This window comes from Rhinatrema bivittatum, chromosome 5, assembly GCF_901001135.1.
Source record: "Rhinatrema bivittatum chromosome 5, aRhiBiv1.1, whole genome shotgun sequence".
In the NCBI taxonomy this organism is placed as follows: Eukaryota; Metazoa; Chordata; class Amphibia; order Gymnophiona; family Rhinatrematidae; genus Rhinatrema; species Rhinatrema bivittatum.
The window spans coordinates 265,045,215-265,065,497 of NC_042619.1; the positions used below are offsets into that span (position 1 = coordinate 265,045,215).

The 20,283-nt window shown below is 48.4% G+C and overlaps 1 protein-coding gene across 4 annotated transcripts in view; it reads right to left on the minus strand.

The window, feature by feature from the left end:
- LOC115092720 (disintegrin and metalloproteinase domain-containing protein 9-like) overlaps window positions 1-20,283 on the minus strand; it is a 978,865-nt gene that overhangs the window by 196,671 nt on the left and 761,911 nt on the right. For all 4 annotated transcript variants that reach the window (XM_029603963.1, XM_029603962.1, XM_029603965.1 and 1 more), the window contains exon 16: window positions 923-1,106. In XM_029603963.1, coding sequence (XP_029459823.1) covers window positions 923-1,106 — 184 coding nt within the window. The remainder of the gene's footprint in view (window positions 1-922; window positions 1,107-20,283) is intronic.

The window sequence follows — 20,283 nt, forward strand, 5'->3', positions numbered from 1 at the left end:
TGCTGGGGTTTCTCATTTTATCAGGAGAACAAATGTTTTATTTACAGAACAATATTATTAATTAGTTAACAGTAAATCCAGAAACACCAAAGATTTTTATTTAAATAGGAGATTTAATCCTCCTTCTCTGGCCAGGGTCATAATACTTTTGCTCCTCAAGAGGGATCAGGTAGCAGTGTGTACAAGCCCTCAATAGCAGCCAAAAGACCAAGAAAGAACCTCTCTGGGCTTATAGCTCAAATCTTACATTTAATCTTACATTTAATCTAAGCCAAAAGGCTGAGAAACAGTTTGTAAGGCTGAAGAAAATATGAACTGTGGCAATATTTTTCTCTTTCTTACAGTGTCTCAAAGAGCTTCTCTCTTTCCTTACCCATACCATAAAAAAGGAAGAAAAATTAAATCTAATTTAATTTTAAAAATTTACTACTCACATTATCTTAAATTCTAAGCAAGTTCCAAACATATATACAACTATAATGAGATAAAGAGCCACAGTCTGAAATTGTATAGAGAATAAAGGAGTCCATTTTCAGTGGTATTTAGCTGTATAAATGATGTGTTATCTGGATAAATGCTGACGTGAATATTTCAGCAGCTTCTCCGGTTAACGTTTAGCTGGATAATGTAGGGATGTTCTGGGGTGGAGTTATGTTAGCCAAATAAGTTATCCGGTTAACTCTGATATTGAGTGTTAACCAGATAACTTTTCTGTTTCTAGTTGTGCTGTAGAATAGTCCAAGAGTTAGCCAAATAAAGTTATCCAGCTAAATTTAAGATAGCCAGGTATATTCAATTATGTGGTTGTGCTGCTGAATATTCTGCCAAAGTCAGCTGTACAAATTTGTTTGGCAAACTCTGTAAGCCAACCAGTGATTGAATATTTTCTCAAAGTTTTTAATTTTTTATTCAGTTTATTTACCTTATCAGTGCCACATTTTGTGCCATCCTTTACCCAAGTTGCATCAAAGGTGTTTGATGCATGCAAAAAATCTACAGCTTTGCATAAAATATTTTTGGGAGAATAGTAAATAATGGTACCATTTCCAACAAATGTTGGTGCAGTTATTGGATGTACACATTGTATCTTTCCACACATAACATTCCTAAAAAACAAAGAGAATCCTGTTAATCTTGGAAAGGAAGATGATTGACCTGCATGGCACTGCAAAAATGTTATAGAAAATGAAAAATAGTTATTTTTAGGGGAATATAGGACACCCATTAATTTTCTTTATTGCTTCTTTTGACAGATGATTCCCAGTTACTTTGAGGAGGTTATTTTTAAACTGTTTCTAGCTGTGTTTATTAAAAGAAGAAAAAAAAGGGCTTGTATCTGCAGAAGTTTCCTAGTTTGATGATTCACCCTTTCACTGCAGAGGTTCATCAGCCATGGAACTGTTTAATCTAGTTAGAAGTAAAGCAGGGTGCATGTATAGCTCTGCTGAGACTCACACACCTGAACTTGTTGCTCAGATAAGTCTTTGGAATGTAATTTATTTTAACTTTCCCATAATATAGCTTGCTTTTTTTCTTGCTGAGTGTTTCTGCACTATTTCAGGTAGATTTTAAAAAGCATTGCTCGTGCCAAATTGGCCACATAGAAGCGTATGTGGGCCGCTTGTGAGCAACGCGAATTTTAAGAAACCGGGAAGTGTGTATGTACTAGGGATGTGAATCGTTTTTTGACGATTTAAAATATCGTCCGATATATTTTAAATCGTCAAAATCGTTAGAGGCGATATATAATAGGAATTCCCCCGATTTATCGTCAAAAATCGTAAATCGGGGGAAGGGGGAGGGGAAGGGGGAGGGCGGAAAAACCGGCACACTAAAACAACCCTATAACCCACCCCGACCCTTTAAAATAAATCCCCCACCCTCCCGAACCCCCCCCAAAATGCTTTAAATTACCTGGGGTCCAGTGGGGAGATCCCGGTGTGATCTTCCACTCTCGGGCCACGTCTGCGTTAATGGCGCCGGCGCTATTTCGGTTCCTGTCCCCCGACGTCAAGAGCGCAGAAGATCGCTCCCGGACCCCCGCTGGACCCCCAGGGACTTTTGGCCAGCTTGGGGGGGCCTCCTGACCCCCACAAGACTTGCCAAAAGTCCAGCGGGGGTCCGGGAATGACCTACTGCAGTCGAATCGTGTTGCCGTACGGCCGGCGCTACCTTTGCCCTGTCATATGACAGGGCAAAGGTAGCGCCGGCGCCATTTCTACAACGCACCGGAGGCCGAGAGTAAAAGATCACACCGGGACCCCCCCCTCTGGACCCCAGGTAATTTAAGGCATTTTGGGGGGGTTCGGGAGGGTGGGGGATTTATTTTAAAGGGTCGGGGTGGGTTTTAGGGTTGTTTTAGTGTGCCGGTTTTCCCGGCACACTAAAACACGATTTAAACGATATTTACAAACCTAAAACTGCGACGATCCGATTCCCTCCTCCCCCCAGCCAAAATCGATCGTTAAGACGATGGATGACATGATTCACATCTCTAGTATGTACATACCTGTGCATGCAACAAGAATAAGGAGGCAGAAAAGAGGTGCATAACCCCTGAATTTGGCAAGACTGAACATGCAATGCATACCATGTTACTTGCAAAACTTTACTACTGGTCCTGATAAGATGCAAGTCTGGAGAATTTGGGCCAGAGGGATCCTGAACACGAAAGAGAAAGAGAGAGAGAGAGAGAGATTCTGAAACTCTATATATCTCCCACTGTAAGAGGGGCATTTTAAACTCAGGGTGGGTTTTGGGGGGCTGGTGTTACATTGGTCTGCCTAGGGCACAAGGGTCTGTAGACCCTTGTAACACCCCCCCCCCCCGAAAACCCACCCTGAATTGAAAGTGCCCTTCTTACAGTGTGAGATATATAGAGTGTCAGATTGTTTCTCAGTCTCTCTCTCTCTCCCCTGCCCCCCCCCCCCCCATCACTTGTGTAAGTACGCACATAAAGGTTTCACAATATGCATGGTAGGAATATTTAAATAATACACATGTACTTGCATGCACAAAATAAAATTAAGCGTATTTTTGTTTGTGTACTAAATACGTGCATTTATGGGTGCACGTGCACTCCTTTTAAAATATACCTGTTTGTGTTTGCCTTTCTTGAAATCTTTTTTCCTAGCTAAATAGAATTTAAGAATCTTTGCTAATGTTTTATTTTAAATTCCAGTGTTTATTAAAAGAGGCTTGTATCTGCAGGAGTTGTTTATTCCCTCCCCTAGGGTGTTTTTTCATAAATAGTTCTTCCAAGGACTTAGGTTAAATGAAAAATATAAGACCCATATACCTTTCTAACAATTTGTATATTAGTCACTTCTTAGCAAAATGTCTTTTATTCAGTGCAACTATCGTGGTACTTATTTCCCAAGGCCTACCATTTGGAGACTTAAGGGTTATCCAATTTGCATTCAGCTGTCTGCAATAAAAAAAGGAGCTGCCTAGTTTTCAAAAACCTTCCCTTCCTTGCAGTATTCAGAATATCTTCCCCAGCTCCCATAGAGGATTCAGAATTCCAGGAATAAATGGTTTATGGTGGGCTGTTGTAGAACAAGACCTATGACTCAACATCCAATTTCCCCTAGTGTGTGGCATGCAGGATATCCACCCCCACTCCCACTCCCACAGAGAAATCAGACATCCAGGAATAAATAGATTACAGAGGGTTTTGGTAGAATAAGGCCTGTGATAAAGAGACACCCACTCTTTCCAATGATACCTACAGTACCTGAATATAATCCGCTTTGAAGTGTTGAAAAGCGGAATATAAAAATCTAAATAAAATAATAAAATAATAAAATGCCTTTACTTAATGCCTTTTCTACGCTGGAAAATGAAGAAGCTCCAGCAATAAAAAATGAAGTATTGCCTGAAAGGGAAAAAGTCACCCAATGCACCCAGAAACCCTTTAACGTTATCAAAAATAATTAAAGCTTCTTCTGCTGGGAGACTCAGTCATCAGAGAAACTAACCTGAGAAACTTTTATATGGGAACAAAACAGTTAAATGCCTTCCAGGATCCTGGCAGAAATGAAAACCAGGTTGTCAATGCAATTATAGAAGAAAATAGGGACTCTGATACCAAGGTTATCATCCATCTGGGGACCAATTACCTACTTAGAAATGGTATCCAAGCAATACAGAGATTTCCAAAATTTAGGGAAGAAGATTAGACTCATGGCAAACTATTGCCTTTTATGAGGTATTAACTGTTCATGGAAAGAGAAAGAAAAGTCTAAGCCATATAGATAATTGCAATATATGGCTAAAAACAATGTAAAGAAAGTGGTTTTAGATACATTGGATCCTAAGTGAGAAATTCAGGGTATACATTATCAGGCATTTAAACTAGTGGACGGAGGTAGTGGAATGTGGCCAATGAAGTTGGCAGGTCATACCCAAGCAAGATAGAAAGTGAAAGAAGATGTTATGAAACTCCTGCCCACGGGCCTTCCCGCCAGCAGGCTCACTCATCATGCTGCCGCTGCTACCCGACACAGTCAAGACGCCGCCGTCGGGCCTGCCCTCGTGGTTGGAAGCCGCAGACTTACTTGCTCCCACGCGGCCCAGGAGGCCGCCCCGGAGATCCCTCTTTATTGAGGAGGAGCCAGCGACTTTCCACCATCTTTGCGGCGCAAAGGCCGCATCCCCGGGCCGAGTGGTGGCTGGAGCCACCCCCGGGGCTTCCTTGCAGCGGCCAGAGCCGCTGCCGTCATCGGGCCTTCTCCTCAGGCCCAGCCCTGCACTCCTGGCATCTGATGTCGGTGCAGGCCGCTGTCCGCAGTCCTGCACAGCTCTCTTGCTGCTCCTTAGGCGCCGGCATGTGCCTCTCTGCTATATTTAAAGGGCCAGGCACAGGAAGTGTGCTGGCCCCACCTAGGGAGTGGACTTCCTGCTTCAGCCCTATAAAGAGCTGCTCCATCAGTCTGTCTTGGCCTTGCATCAGAGTGACATTCTCTCTGGAGGCTTCTGCTGCCAGAGCCTTGTAAGGTCTCCTGTTCTTTGAAGAGCTCCTCGTCTCTTCTCGTTTGCCTTCGTACCACGTCTTCGTATCTTGATGTCTTGCCTGAGGTCCCTGTCCATGTCCTGATGTTCCATCATGATCTTCCATGTCCTGATGTCCATTCATGATCTTCCACGTCCTGATGTGCCTGCCTGTCCGGATGTTCTTCCCTGCGTCTCTGTCTAGTGCTCCTGAGCCTTCTGATCCTGTAGAGCTGTGGTTCTCGGATGATGTGTGCCCGAGAATGGAATGGCCTGCAGGAGGGAATTGTCCCTGTGTTCCTGAGCTTCTGTTCCCGCCAGCATAGGTGGAGCTTCGGATGACATCGGCTCCGTCATTGGAGTTCCTCCTAGCCTGGATCTTCCCTGCGCTTGTCCCGCTCTCCTCGTGGTCCATGACCAGCCTCCTAGGGCTGTGTAGGGCGCACAGTGGGACAGGGTGGTCCGCGACTCAGTCCCACGGGTGGCCTGAGTAGGGCGCCCTGAGAGACAGTGCCAGTGTCCTTCCGCCCAGCTTCTCGTCTCGTCTGGACTTCGTCAGTTCCTCCTCTCTTCATGGATGCCGTTGCATCAACCCAAGTGTCTTCGTCGGTGATGCCGTTGGATGAACCCAAGTGTCTTCGTCTGTGATGTCATTGCATCAACCCAAGTGTCTTCGTCTGTGATGCCGTCGCATCGATCATAGTCCTGTCTACGTGTCTAGGCCTCCGCCTGCCCTCAACCTCAGGCCAGGCCTGCTGCTCCATGCTGTTCCACGCAGCAGGTCCGAAAGGGTTTGGAATGGTCGGAGGACCATTCAACTTCCAACATCATCCTGTTGTTGGCCTTGGGAGCTTGCAGGCCTGGTAGAGGGTCAGACTCTCAGCCATGCTGGGACACGCCGTCAACCCTCGAGTTGGTCACAGACGCGTCTGGGGCTAGGCTGAGGCCCAAGGCACACAAAACACCCCATTCGTAACCGAAGAAAATACAATCAGTCAGCTCAACATTGTACACCTAAGTAAAAGAGCAGAAAAGGTGATTGGGGCGATCAGCAAGCTGAAGGAAAAAAAAAAAATTGGAAAGCAATGATCACAAATGCTCATAGTCTGGGCAATAAGATCCCAGATATGCAGGCTCTAATTGTGGAGGTGGACTTGAACATTGTTGTTATTACAGAGACATGGTTCAGTGAGCTTCATGATTGGAATACGGCCATAGGAAGGACAAAGTAGACAGAAATGGGGTGGAGTAGCTCTTTATGTGAAAAACAATACCCAAGCAAGTGAAATGCAAGGGTCATGTGTTTATGGAAGAAGTGCTATCGGTTGTCTTAAAAAAGAAGATGGTACTTCCATTTACATACAGAAGAACTTGTCAGAGATCTGGTAGAAGTCATCAGAAAGGTAGGAAAGAAAGGAGAAATGTTGCTCAAAGATTTCAATTTGCCAGATGTGGATTGGAGAACTCCTACTGCAGAATCTGCAAGAAGTAGATTCCCTTCAAGGAGCTCTGCTCAAAAAAATGGTGATGGAACCTACAACGGAGGGAGTGGTACTCAACTTAGTGCTCACAAATGGGGATAATATCTCTAATATCTAAGTAGGTGCTCACCTGAGCCCCAGTGATCATCAGACATTGACAATATGGTTCGTTATAGCAGCTGGGATGGAGAGAAGTCACATGAATATCTAAGTTTTGGATTTCAAAGTAGGGACTTTTGTAAAATGGGGATGTATCTTGAGGAGCTAGAAGACTGGAGAAGATGGGAGAGCTGGAACAGTGGACCAGATTAAAAATGAGCTATAATAAAGGCAACACACCTTTGTGTCAAAAAAGTAAACAAAAGTTAGAGAGAAAGAAGCGGATCCAGTTCTCAAAGGAAGTTATTTTAAAAAAAAAGGCAAAAGAACAGCTTTCAAGAAATACAAACGTTCCCAAAAAGAGAAACACATGGAAGATATCTGGTGACGCTGAAGGAGATGGGGAAAGAAAATCAGAAAAGAAAAGTGGAACAAAGGATTGCCAAAGAAGTCAAGTGAGGTAACAAAAACATTTTTTCAGATATATCAAAAGAAAGGAGGAAGGTCAGAGGTGGTGTCATTATTTGCCAGGTCTAGAGTGCATTCTGGTCCATCAGTCAGCTGATCAGAGGTCCTGGCATACATGGAGAGTAGATTGTGCCACTATGAACCAGGTAGTCATCCACTATCTGTTGCATCCGTCGGTCTCAGATGGCTTCGACCTCTGTGCCTCACCTTTCTTCCTTCTCTCTCCTCAAGCCTTGGGAAGATGGCTGCTGCCGCGTCTTCAAGCCGCTCTCTCCGGTGTCCCCAGAATGGCTACGGCAACGGTGTTCGCCATGGATTTCCTGAGGGCCTCCTATGGTGCGCGCGCGAACGCCACCCACATCTTTATCCATGTCATGGCGGGAACCTCGGGGGCGTCCCCTCTGAGTGACGTCACGACATCCGGGTATTTAGTCTGCCCTTCGTTTGCTAACAAACTGAGTTAGCAAGGATTGGACTGCCTCCGGTCTAAGCTGCTCTGCCACTTCCCTGCTGCCGCAGGAAGCCTTCTCTCTGCCCTTCGGGGTAATTCATCGCTAACCTGGGTACTCGCTCCTCGAGGGCCTGTTCTTCCTACTCTTGTGCCTTACTGATCTACTTCTGCCTGCCAGGATCTTCATCAATACAGCTATCTACTTTAGTGAGTAACTAACCTTATTAGTCTGTCTCACCTCCAGCTTCAGCGGTCAGAATCTGCATCCAGGACTTCTTCTACTACCCTGCGCTGCCTACCATCTACTCGAGTGTGGGACTGGTCTCCTCTGCTGAGGACCCCTGGACTGCTTTCTACTAAGTTACCTCACTGCTGCCCCTCCTGGGTAGTACCACCAAGCTGTATAATAAATACAAATTCTCTGTGTTTGCGTGTATAGAGTCTAACCTAGTACTGTGGCTCCTCACGGGGCTCCTCCCTGTGGGCTTGACCATCACCGCGGTACCCAAGAATCCATTCCAACACCTCAAAACCATAACAGATTGCTAACTCGATGGATTCGGCTCAGCTCACTGCTTTGCAGGACATTCCGGGCCTGGCCCAGCGAATCTCCGAACAACAGAATTCGTTGGACAACTTGACTCTCGCCTTTAACCAGTTACACGCACAGATGAATACACCGACTACCGCAGGTAAAGAAGTTACACCGCCAGAAGTGACGGTCAAGACTACTGTGCCTCTATCTACTCCAACATGCTTCGCGGGTGAAGTGTGGAAACGTAGAAGATTCATCAATCAATGTTGCATGCACTTTTCTCTGCAACCTAACCATTTTCCTACAGCATTTGTCAAGATCAAGGGAGGAATAGCCTAGTGGTTAGAGCAGTGGGCTATGACCAGGGATCAAGTCCCACTGTTGCTCCTTGTGACCTTAGGCAAGTCACTTTACCCTCCATTGTCTCAGGTACAAACTTAGATTGTAAGCCCTCTGGGGACAGGGTGCTCCCAGTTTCTTTTCAAAAGGTCCAAAAGAATGTCATGAATAGGGATGGACATGATTTCCTTTGGAGCATCGAGAAATTGTAGAAGCTCTAGCATCTGATGTCTAGAATTCTCTTCTGTCTGAAACTGGAATGGAACCATTTCAGACATCTCCTTTACAAAGTTAATAAAGGACAGGTCCTCTGGAGGTCCTGTATATGTAGAAGATTCATCAATCAATGTTGCATGCACTTTTCTCTGCAACCTAACCATTTTCCTACAGCATTTGTCAAGATCAAGGAGGAATAGCCTAGTGGTTAGAGCAGTGGGCTATGAACCAGGAGACCAGGGATCAAGTCCCACTGTTGCTCCTTGTGACCTTAGGCAAGTCACTTTACCCTCCATTGTCTCAGGTACAAACTTAGATTGTAAGCCCTCTGAGGATGTGATATCTCAGATCAAATGTCGGTATATAAATAAATAATATTCATTAGACCCCTGTCCCTTTGCAACTTCACAAGAGTCTTTGAAATGAGTGGAAGTGGAGGGTACGCATGTCCTTTCAGCATGAGGGGAGGGCTGTGAAGGTAGATCATTATAATCCTTGGACTGACGATTCATCACAGGATTCTGATGTTATCTATCTGCTGCCTGATGGGAGGAGCAATCAGATAGGAGTTATCAATCTGTTCAGAATCTACTAGGGAGTTAGCAGTCTATGTTATAGTTGTGGGTGAATCCTTGGGCCGGTGGCAGATGACCACGCCCCTGGGGGAAGATCCCGAGAGGGACCAGCGGTCAGGTTCAGAGTTTGGAGACAGACACACACTAGCTCTTTTATTAAACAATATATTGAACTACCAGAGATGGCAGTAGTGAGCTGGAAAGCCTGGCTGGGCTGTAGTCCCTCAGATACTGGAACAGTGATCCCTGGAGACTGAGCTGTAGAGAAACTGAGATATAGTGAGTAGGCAGGGTATGCAGATGGTAACACTCACACAATGTCCCAATAGAAGCCCAGGAACTGGAATGTATAGGCCCTCGAGGAGCGAGTATCTGGTTCTAGGGAAAGCTCAGAGAGAAAGCAAATGTTGCTTACCTGATGTAACAGGTGTTCTCACAGGACAGCAGGATGTTAGTCCTCACAAATGGGTGACATCGAGGATGGAGCCCAACCACGGAAAACTTCTGTCAAAGTTTCAGGAACTTTGACTGGCCCCTACTGGGCATGCCCAGCACGGCACTAACCCTGCAGCCAGCAGGGGTCTCCCTTCAGTCTTGTTTCAAAGCTACAGGCAGTGCCGAAAAATAAAATAAAAACGAACCCAACACCGCGGGGTGGCGGGCGGGTTTCGTGAGGACTAACATCCTGCTGTCCTGTGAGAACACCTGTTACATCAGGTAAGCAACATTTGCTTTCTCACAGGACAAGCAGGATGGTTGTCCTCACAAATGGGTGAGTACCGAGCTGAGGATGTCCTGACTTACACCAAATGTACCCAACGGCGTGCAACAGGCACAACAACTGGGGTGGAATTTGGGGAAGGGCATCCGCACCCTACCGGGAAGGTGGAAGGGTGTTGGTACATCATGTTGGAAAAAGGTTACGCAAGACAGATTGGCCGAAGATGGAATCCTGTCTTCCAGCTTTGTCTAAACAATAGTGGGCTGCAAATGTGTGGAGTGAACTCCAGGTGGCAGCCTTGCAGATGTCAGGAAGCGGCACCGATCGAAGGTGTGCTACTGAAGTCGCCATGGCCCTCACAGAGTGTGCTTTGACACGGTCTTGGAAAGGAATGCCAGCTTGCTGATAGCAAAAGGAAATGCAGTCCGCCAACCAGGAGGAAAGAGCCTGCTTACCCACAGGTTGTCCTAACTTGTTAGGATGGAAAGAGACGAATAATTGAGTGCTCTTCCTGTGAGAAACTGTACGGTCTAGATAAAAGGCTAGAGCACGTTTACAGTCTAAGGTATGCAGAGTCTGTTCCCCGGAGTTGGAGTGGGGCCTGGGAAAAAAGATAGGTAGTATGATGGATTGATTGATGTGAAACTCCGAAACTACCTTAGGTAAAAATTTAGGGTGAGTGCGGAGTATCGCCCGGTCCTGCAGGAGTTTAGTGTAAGGCGGATAGGTGACTAGGGCCAGTAACTCGCTAACCCTGCGAGCGGAAGTGATAGCCAAAAGGAATAACACTTTCCATGTGAGAAATTTTAGGTCACAGGAGTGGAGAGGTTCGAAAGGTGGCTTCATAAGGCGACCAAGAACCAGATTAAGGTCCCAAGATGGGGCCGGAGGACGTAAAGGTGGCTTCAAATGGAGCAAGCCTTTAAGAAAGCGTGTTACAAGGGGTTGTACTGATATAGAAACACCCCCTATACCTTTATGGAAGGTGGCTACCGCACTGACATGCATTCTAATGGAAGAGGTCTTTAGGCCTGATTCTGATAGATGCCATAAATAGTCCAAGAATCTAGAGATTGGACAGGAAAGGGGATCAAGGGCCTGAGAAGTGCATCATGATGTGTACCTTTTCCATTTGTAGGAGTACGATTTTCTTGTGGAAGGCTTTCGTGAAGCTATCAGGACACGAGAAACTGAATCTGAAAGGTTAAATGGCTGAAGGACTAACCTTTCAACATCCATGCCGTCAGGGACAAGGCTTGGAGGTTGGGATGGAGGAGGCATCCGTCGTTTTGAGTGATCAGATGCGGGTCCTTTCCCAGAGGAATGTGCCTGCGGATGGAGAGATCCTGGAGTATGGGAAACCACACTTGGCGGGGCCAGTGCGGTGCTATCAGGATCATAGTTCCCTTGTCCTGACGCAGCTTCATGAGAGTCTTTGACACAAGAGGAAGTGGAGGGAATGCATAGAGCAGACCGGTTGTCCACTTGAGGGAGAATGCATCTCTCGGTCGAGAGTGCTGGCTCCGAATGAGAGAGCAATAATTGTCCACTTTGTGGTTCTGAGGGGACGCAAAGAGGTCTATGTGGGGAGAACCCCACTTGTGAAACAGAGAGGTCGCTACCAGAGGATTGAGTGACCACTCGTGTGGGTGGAAGACACGGCTTAGCTGATCTGCCAATACATTGTCTACTCCCGGCGGGTAGGTGGCACTGAGGTACATGGAGTGGGAGAGGGCTTCCGCCCAAATCTGCGCAGCTTCCTGATATAGAAGGAAGGAGCCTGTGCCTCCCTGCTTGTTTATGTACCACATGGCCACCTGGTTGTCTGTCTGAATTAAAATTGCATGGTTTGACAGGCAAGTTTGAAAAGTCCTGAGAGCATAGCGAATGGCTCGCAGCTCCAGGAAATTGATCTGGTGTTTGGCTTCCTCTAGTGACCAGAGTCCTTGAGTTTGTAGATTGTTTACATGGGCTCCCCAACCGACGTTGGAAGCGTCGGTGGTGAGGATTAATTGGGGATCTGGTGGAAGAAAGAGCAAGCCCTGTAGGAGGTTGCACTGATTCGCCCACCAGGCAAGAGATAGACGGAGCATGTTTGTGACGCGAACAATGGAGGACAGAGGCTGAACAGCTTGGGTCCATTGTGATCGTAGAGTCCATTGTGTGACTCTCATGGCCAGACGAGCCATGGGAGTCACATGAACTGAGGAAGCCATGTGTCCCAGTAGAACAAGGAATTGGCGAGCTGTTGCTGTGTGTTGAGACTGCAGCTGGCAAGCTAGGGACACAAGAGCTTGAGCTCGTTGATGAGGAAGGAAGGCTTTTGCCTGTAAGGTGTCCAGTCTGCCCCAATGAAGGATAAGATTTGAGATGGGACTAAGTAGGATTTCTCGTAATTGACAAGAAACCCTAGAGATAGCAGAGTTTGAATGGTTAGGGTCAGGGAGGACTGAGCAATCTGCTGGGTTGGGGCCCTGACTAACCAATCGTCCAGGAAGGGGTAGACGTGGACACCTTCCTTCCTGAGGAATGCTGCAACCACCACGAGGCATTTGGTGAAGACCCGTGGCGCGGATGCCAGGCCGAAAGGTAACACTCGATATTGGTAGTGATTTCGGCCTACTAGAAAACGCAGGTATTTGCGATGAGATTGCGTGATTGCAATGTGGGTATATGCGTCTTTCAGGTCTAGAGAGCATAGCCAATCCCCTCTCTGCAGCAGAGGGAGAAGCGAGCCCAGGGTTACCATCTTGAATCTCTCCTTGCAAAGGTACTTGTTGAGGGCCCGGAGGTCGAGGATCGGACGAAGTCCCCCTGACTTTTTTGGGATCAGGAAGTACCTGGAATAGAACCCCAGTCCTTGTTGTAAGGGAGGAACGGGTTCTATAGCGTTTGACTGTAGGAGAAGAGAAGCTTCCTGCTCTAAAAGAACAGAATGATCTGTGTGACTCCACGCCTGTAGAGGTGGGGAGTCGGAAGGATGAGTCAGGAAGTTGAGATGGTAACCGTGTGCAATTATTGCTATCACCCACTGATCGGTGGTGATGTAATTCCACCTCTCCAGAAAGTGACACAAACGACCTCCCACTGGAATGGTTGGAAGAGGGGGTTGGCAAGTGCTCTCTAGGCAAAAGTAAAAAACCAGCAGCAGGGCCAGGTTGTGGAGCTGCTGCAGGCTTTGGTTTATGAGTCTGGCGAGGTTGAGTCTTATGATAAGATCTCGCTGGCCTAGCCTTAGCTGATGGGGGATAATACTTTCGTTGCCTGAAGAAAGACTTTTTGGAGTCTTTCCTAGATGGCTGTTTAGGAGGCAAGTCAGGAGGGATAGATGAGAGCTGTTTTAGTGTCTCATGATGATCCTTTAGTTCAGCAACGATTTGCTGAATCTGCTCACCAAACAGATTATCCCCTAGGCAGGGTAAGTCAGAAAGTCTGTCTTGAACCTCTGGTCGTAGGTCAGATGACTTAAGCCAAGCCCAGCGTCTGGCGGAGATGGCTGTAGCAGAAAGTCTAGTGGAAGCATCAAAAACGTCATAAGTGGTTCTTATTTCGTGCTTCCCAGCTTCAAATCCCTTATTTAGGAGGGATTGGAGCTGCGGCTGGAACTGTTCTGGTAAAGCATCTGAGTACTCCTGCATCTGCTTTAGAATGACCCTATTGTATTGAGTCATATATAGCTGATAGGAAGCTATTCTAGAAATCAGCATAGCTCCTTGGTACACTTTCCGTCCTATACTATCGAGGAATTTATTTTCCTTGGTAGGAGGTATGGAAGAATGTGGCTTTAAGCGTTTAGCTTTCTTCTGGGCTGATTCTACCACAACAGAGTGATGATCTAATTGTGGTTTTTGAAAGCCTGGAGCTGACTGTACAAGATAGGTAGAGTCAGCTTTTTTGTTTACTGGAGGGACAGATCCAGGAGATTCCCAATTCTTTTTCAAAAGGTCTAGAAAAACCTGATGAATGGGAATAGAAGTTAAGATTTTTGGGGCATCCAGGAATTGGAGCAATTCCATCATCTGGTGCCTGTCATCTTGTTCAGATTGAAGCTGAAAAGGGACTAATTCTGACATTTCCTTTACAAAGTTTATGAAAGAGAGGTCCTCAGGGGGAGAACGCTTTTGAGTCTCTGTTGCAGAGGGTGGTGAAGGTAAATCATCGGTGTCAGTAGAGGTATCATCACCCCAAGTGTCATAAGGATCACGAGGAGGCTGAATACCTGAAGGCCCCTGTTGAGGCTCCGAGAAACCGGAGGGAATCACCGGGGGCATCGAGGAAATGCTCGATGGAATCGGTGCCGGCATCGAAGGAATCAGTGTCGGCATCGAAGGAATCGGTGTCGGCATCGGTATTCTCAGTGGAGCTGATGTGCGTATCGCCCCCGAGGAAAGTATCGGTGGCGAGGGACGACAAGGCACCGATGGAACTATCCCCGAAGGGGGAATTCGATACGGTGTTTCTCCACCCGATGACATCGGTGACCCAGGTAGTACCGGTGGAAGGGCTTTAGCAAGCGCTTCCATACGGGCGAGCAGCGGTGCCAGCGCTGCTGGAATCGGGTCGGTGACCGGTTCCACCGTCGGTGCCAGAGTCGGTGCCGAGGGAGGCTGGAACCGTAGCATCGCCTTGTCGATGGCCTCCTGGACCAGCCGGTCCAGTTCTGCCCGGAGACCTGGGGTAACAAGACCCGGCTCGACGGGAGAGGGAGGCTGAGGCTGAGCCGGAGGGACCACCGTCACCGGTGGAATCGCGGCTCCCAAACCCCGAGGGGGTGAGGGTTGCCTCGGTGTCTGCGAGACAGTAGTGGACGGTGCCGCTTCTGCTCTAGACTTTTTTGGCGGTGGCTCGGCCGGTGTGGAGGTCGATGACGTCGATTCCTCGACGGGCCGAGACTTATGACGTCGATGGCGATGTTTCTCCTTCCGATCCCCTCGAGCATCAGGGGAAGGGACGGAAGTCGATGGCCGTGAAGACATCGATGGCGGACGGTCACCGGAGGGCTGTCGGTGATGATGAGACCTCGACGGTGCCGGTTCCGATGACGTCGATGCAATCGATGGCGTTGGGGTGCGGGCATGGAAGAGGAGCCCCATCTTCTCCATCCTGGCTTTGCGACCTTTTGGTGTCATTAGGGCACATTTGGTGCAAGTCAGGACATCATGCTCACTTCCTAAACACAAAACACAGACTCTATGCGGGTCCGTGATTGACATAGTTTGGGTACAGTCCGGACACCGACGGAACCCCGACGCCATGGCCATGGGCCAAAAATTTAGCCGCGGGACTGTCGACTGCCAACAGGCCTCGAGGGCCAAACTCGACGTAAGTCGACTAAACGATGGCAAAAAACTCACCAAAGTTCCGCGGACCGAAAATTTGAAGAAGGGAGACCCCTGAGGGGCAAATTTTCTTCAGAATAACGAATTCCAAATTCCTGTCAGGAACGTGGTTAAGAGCTCTTCTACCACGTGGCTACTGCTGCGCGGAAAAAAGAAGACTGAAGGGAGACCCCTGCTGGCTGCAGGGTTAGTGCCGTGCTGGGCATGCCCAGTAGGGGCCAGTAAAAGTTCCTGAAACTTTGACAGAAGTTTTCCGTGGTTGGGCTCCATCCTCGATGTCACCCATTTGTGAGGACAACCATCCTGCTTGTCCTGTGAGAACGATGGTAACTCACTGATGTAGCTGATATAGTTGGTAGTGATGACTTCCAGGCAGAAGAGTATATGAAGCAAATCTGGAAACAAGGGCCCTCGAGGAGCAAGTACCGGTTCCAGATTGTCACCTGAAAAACAAAGGAGAGAGCGAGGCCCCCGAGGAGTGGTTACCTCTGGTAAGTCCGAGGAGGCAGAGTAGCTTAGGTAGCGAAACCCTTGCTAACTCGATGTGTTAGCAAATATTGAGACCTTAAATATCCGTCGCGGGTGACGTCATCTACGGGGGACACCCCCGAGGTTCGTGCCATTGCCGGTACTTCAGTCGGGGCCGCGCCGCACACGCACCCCTAGGCCTCTAGGAACATGGCAGATAGCAGCATCGAGCCGGTCCGGGAATGCCCGAAGACTTGCAGCAGAAGGATGCCGAAGCAGCCAATCTTCCTGCGGCCGGAGAGGGAGGCGCCAGAGAGGTAAGGAGGGTGGAGAGAGGGCGTCGGGCACCGACAGACACAACATATGTCATCACCAGCTCCCAAATGTTCTTCAGAAGGAAGTAACGGAGTAATTCCTGAAGGCCTTGGCCTGGGCATAGATGGTCCCGAAGGAGGAATCGAAGGCATCGATGGTGGCATCACTGGCATCGACGGAGGCATCAATGGAGGCATTGATGGAATCGGTGACATCAATGGATGTGTCAGTGGCGGCATTCCCGATGGTGGAATGAAGAGCGGTGTTTCTTCATCTTCCTCCGATGACAACTGAATCGGCGAAGAAGGAGTCGGGTCCCTCGGATCCACCGGTAGAAGGGCACCGATTAACATGTCCATTCTAACCAATAGCGGTGCAAGCGCTATGGGTATCGGGTCGGTGACCGGGAGAGGAACCAGTACCAGTGTCGATGGAAGTTGGAAGCCCTGGAGTGCTTTGCCGATGGCCTCTTGGATCATCCGATCCAATTCCTCATGGAAACCTGGGGCATGAATACCCGGTTCTGGAGAGGGAGGTAGCACTGGCGTAGCCGGAGTGTCCACTGGTGAAGGTGGAATCGCGGATCCCAGCACCTGTCCAGGTGGGGAATGCCTCGGTGATCCAGGTACAGCAGAGGACGAAGCCTTTTCTGTATGGGGCTTCTTTGTCGGAGCCTCAGATGACGTCGATGTCGAGGGTTTACCGGTATCGATGGCCTCAGCTTTATGATAACGGTGTTGATGTTTTTCTCAATGTTTACCCCAGTGTTTTTCCTGAGGGGGAACAGAGGTGGTCGGCACCCGTGGTGTTGTGAGACCCGATCGCGATTGCACGCGACCGGGCCCCCCTACCTCCTCCAACCGGCCCGTCCTAGGTCCCCTTCCCAGCGGTCCGCGGCGCACGGGCCGCGGCACGACGATGGCGTCACTCCGAGGAGCAGCGTCAATAAGACCGCGGCTGGCCCTGCCTCTTAAAGGGGCCGTGACGTGGAATAGGGGCCGGCCCCGGAAGATGACGTCAGCAGAGAGGGGTATTTAAACGCCTTCAGTGAAGGACTGGATGCCTTCACAACAGGTCCTGGTGGTTAGTTGTATCCTTGTGCTGCTTCGTTCCTTGGTTGACTCCTGCTTTGCCTTGACTCTGTTTTGCCTGCCGTCTGCTCGTGGACCCCGGATTGGACTTTGACTCTGCCTTTGCTTGCTGCCTGCCTGGACCCCGGATTGGACTTTACGCTACTTTTGGCTGCCGCCTGCCCTGACCCCTGCCTGGTACCTGGACTGTTGTCTGCCTGCCCCTAGCCTGTACCCGGGTCACCCTTGGCCTAGCGGAGGGTACTGAGGGGTTGGCTGTGCCGGGATTTCCACCTTCCAGAGGCGAAGTTCATCAAGGTCCCTGAGGTGGGTGTTCTCTCGCTCCGGGTCAAGGGTCCACTACCATAACAGATTGTGAAGGCCATGGACCCGGTGGATCTGTCCGGTCTTCAGGCTATACCAGGTCTCGCCCAACAGCTGATGCAGCAACGACAGCAGCAGCAGCAACAGCAACTGAGTCTGGAGGCTTTAACCGCCACTGTGGATAGATTGGTGCGGCGTCTGGATTCTACCCACGGAGCCGAAGCAGCTGCTCCAGCGCCTCCCCCTCCGAGCACCTCAGCCTCGGTTTCGCACTTGCCTGCACTACCTCGTTTTTCTGGGGAAGCTAAAGTATGTCGAGGATTCCTCAATCATTGCTTCATCCGATTCTCACTACAAGGACAGCAATTTCCCAACGACCAGACGAAGACTTCTTTCATTATATCCCTGCTCGACGGGAAGGCCATGGCATGGGCTTCTCCCCTCTGGGAAAGAGGAGATCCAATTTTGAATGATCTAACCAGATTCATCTCCACCTTTCGCCAGGTGTTTGATGAACCAGGAAGACTTGCTACAGCCACGTCTGAACTCCTTAACCTGCGCCAGGGTTCTCGTACTTTAGCAGACTTTGCTATTGACTTCTGCACCTTGGCCTCAGAAGTAGGATGGCGTCCGGATTGCCTCCGAGGCATATTTCTAGAAGGGTTATCCTCCCGCATTAAAGATGAACTGGCGGGACGAGATCTTCCAGAGGACCTCGACGCACTCATCGACTTGGCGGGTCGTATTGACCGATGGATTCAGCAGCGAGTCAGGGAGACCAGACCTCCTTGTCGTTTAGTACCCCTGGCTCCTCACTTCTCCCGTCCTTTGGTGGCTCCGGTAACCACTGAAGCTGCCGCAGAATCCAAAGAGGAACCCATGCAGTTAGGGAGGAGTCGGCTGACGGTAGAGGAAAAACAACGCCGAAGAAGGATGGGCCTTTGCTTATACTGTGGCAACAAGGGACATCTTCTCGCCCAGTGTCCCGAGCGTCCGGGAAACTACCGATCCTAGGCGTCTCCGAGGAGCAGATCCTAGGGGGCAATCCAGCTCCTCAATTTGTGGTTCCTGTTACGCTACAAGGGGAGCAGGGTTCTTTCATCACCCAGGCTCTGGTCGATTCCGGAGCTGGAGGGAACTTTATACTGGCTGAACTGGTTCACCAGCTTCAGATCCCGACACATCTTTGCAAGACCCCATTGTTTATTTCCTCCATCCAAGGTGAGAACCTGCCTGGACGGGTTCCCCGTAACACCGCTCCTATATCGCTTCTTACCAGAATCCTGCACCAAGAAGAAATTTCCTTTTTCATCTTAGAAAAGGCGGGCCATCCGGTTGTTCTGGGTCTGCCCTGGTTACAAAAGCATTCTCCAACTATTGACTGGAGGACTCTTCAGATTGCGGCATGGGGGCCAGAGTGTCGGGAGACATGTATCCACTGGACTCACCAACCGGCGATACCTATGACTACCACCAATATAGCGTTACCACACCAATACTCCGACTTCTTGGACGTCTTTTCGAAAGAGAAGGCTGAGATCCTGCCTTGCCATCGGAGATTTGACTGTGCTATAAATTTGCTTCCCAACGCCATCCCGCCCAGAGGAAGGATTTACCCACTTTCTGGGCCTGAATCACAGGCCATGGCTGAATATATTGAGGAAAACCTCGCATGGGGATTTATCCGACCCTCCACATCCCCTGCTGGGGCGGGGTTTTTCTTTGTACCTAAAAAAGACGGGTCTTTAAGACCTTGCATTGACCACAGAGGACTCAACGCCATCACCCACAAGGATCGTTACCCACTGCCTTTGATACCAGAACTACTAGACCAATTGCATGGTGCCAATATCTTCTCTAAACTCGACTTACGCGGTGCCTATAATCTGGTCCGAATTAAGCCCGGAGACGAGTGGAAAACTGCTTTTAATACTCACAATGGCCACTATGAATACCTTGTCATGCCTTTTGGACTGTGTAACGCACCTGCGGTTTTTCAGAACCTTATGAACGAAGTTTTTCGGGACATGTTATATAAACAAGTGATCGTTTACCTAGATCAGAGCTTTCCAAACTTTTCATGTTGGTGACACACTTTTTAGACAAACATAATTTCGGGACACAGTAATTCAGTCTACTAGCAAACCAGAGGTTAAAGGTTAAAACGAACAAAATGTATTTCGACAATTTACGTATGTTTCCTTAAATATATACATAATAAAATGTTTCACGATACAACCTATCTTGTGAAAACCTTTCATTTATATTAAAAATATATAATATTCCAAGATTAATGTTATTGTTATAATTTATGAATAACAATAATAAAACAAAGTTATTGTGTTATTCAATTTACCTCTTTAATGAGATATATGAGCTCGATGGGATGAACACAGCTTTTGAATATTTGGTGTTAATAAAGTCCAAAGGGTATTCTGCGTAATTTTAAAAAGCTGGCCAGTTTCACACTATAAAATTATTGATAGCCTCATTCAACTAATTAAATATGGCTATGAGAGTGAAGTCTGGAATTTATAGGAAGGGACAGAATGTCAACATAAAACCTGCACCTCCAGTTCTGTAACTCTGTGCATCCACTGAAATTCCCCCAAACAATGGAGCTTGAATGTTTCCCTTACAGCTCATCATACTGAAAGATATTTTCAAATGCTGGTGTCACCTCACAGTAACTGTTATGCTCCTGCCCACAAGAAGCGTGTGCAGGCTCTTACCTCTCACAGCCACAGCCAGCCAGGCTGCTGACGCTGCTTCTTTCTCCCTGAATCAGCTGTTGCCATGCGGTCTGCTTCTCTGCTACTGTTCCTGCCTTCCCCCGACGTGCTGCTGTGATCCCGGGTCCTTGCCTGGCAGAGAGCCGTCCCGGCCGGTG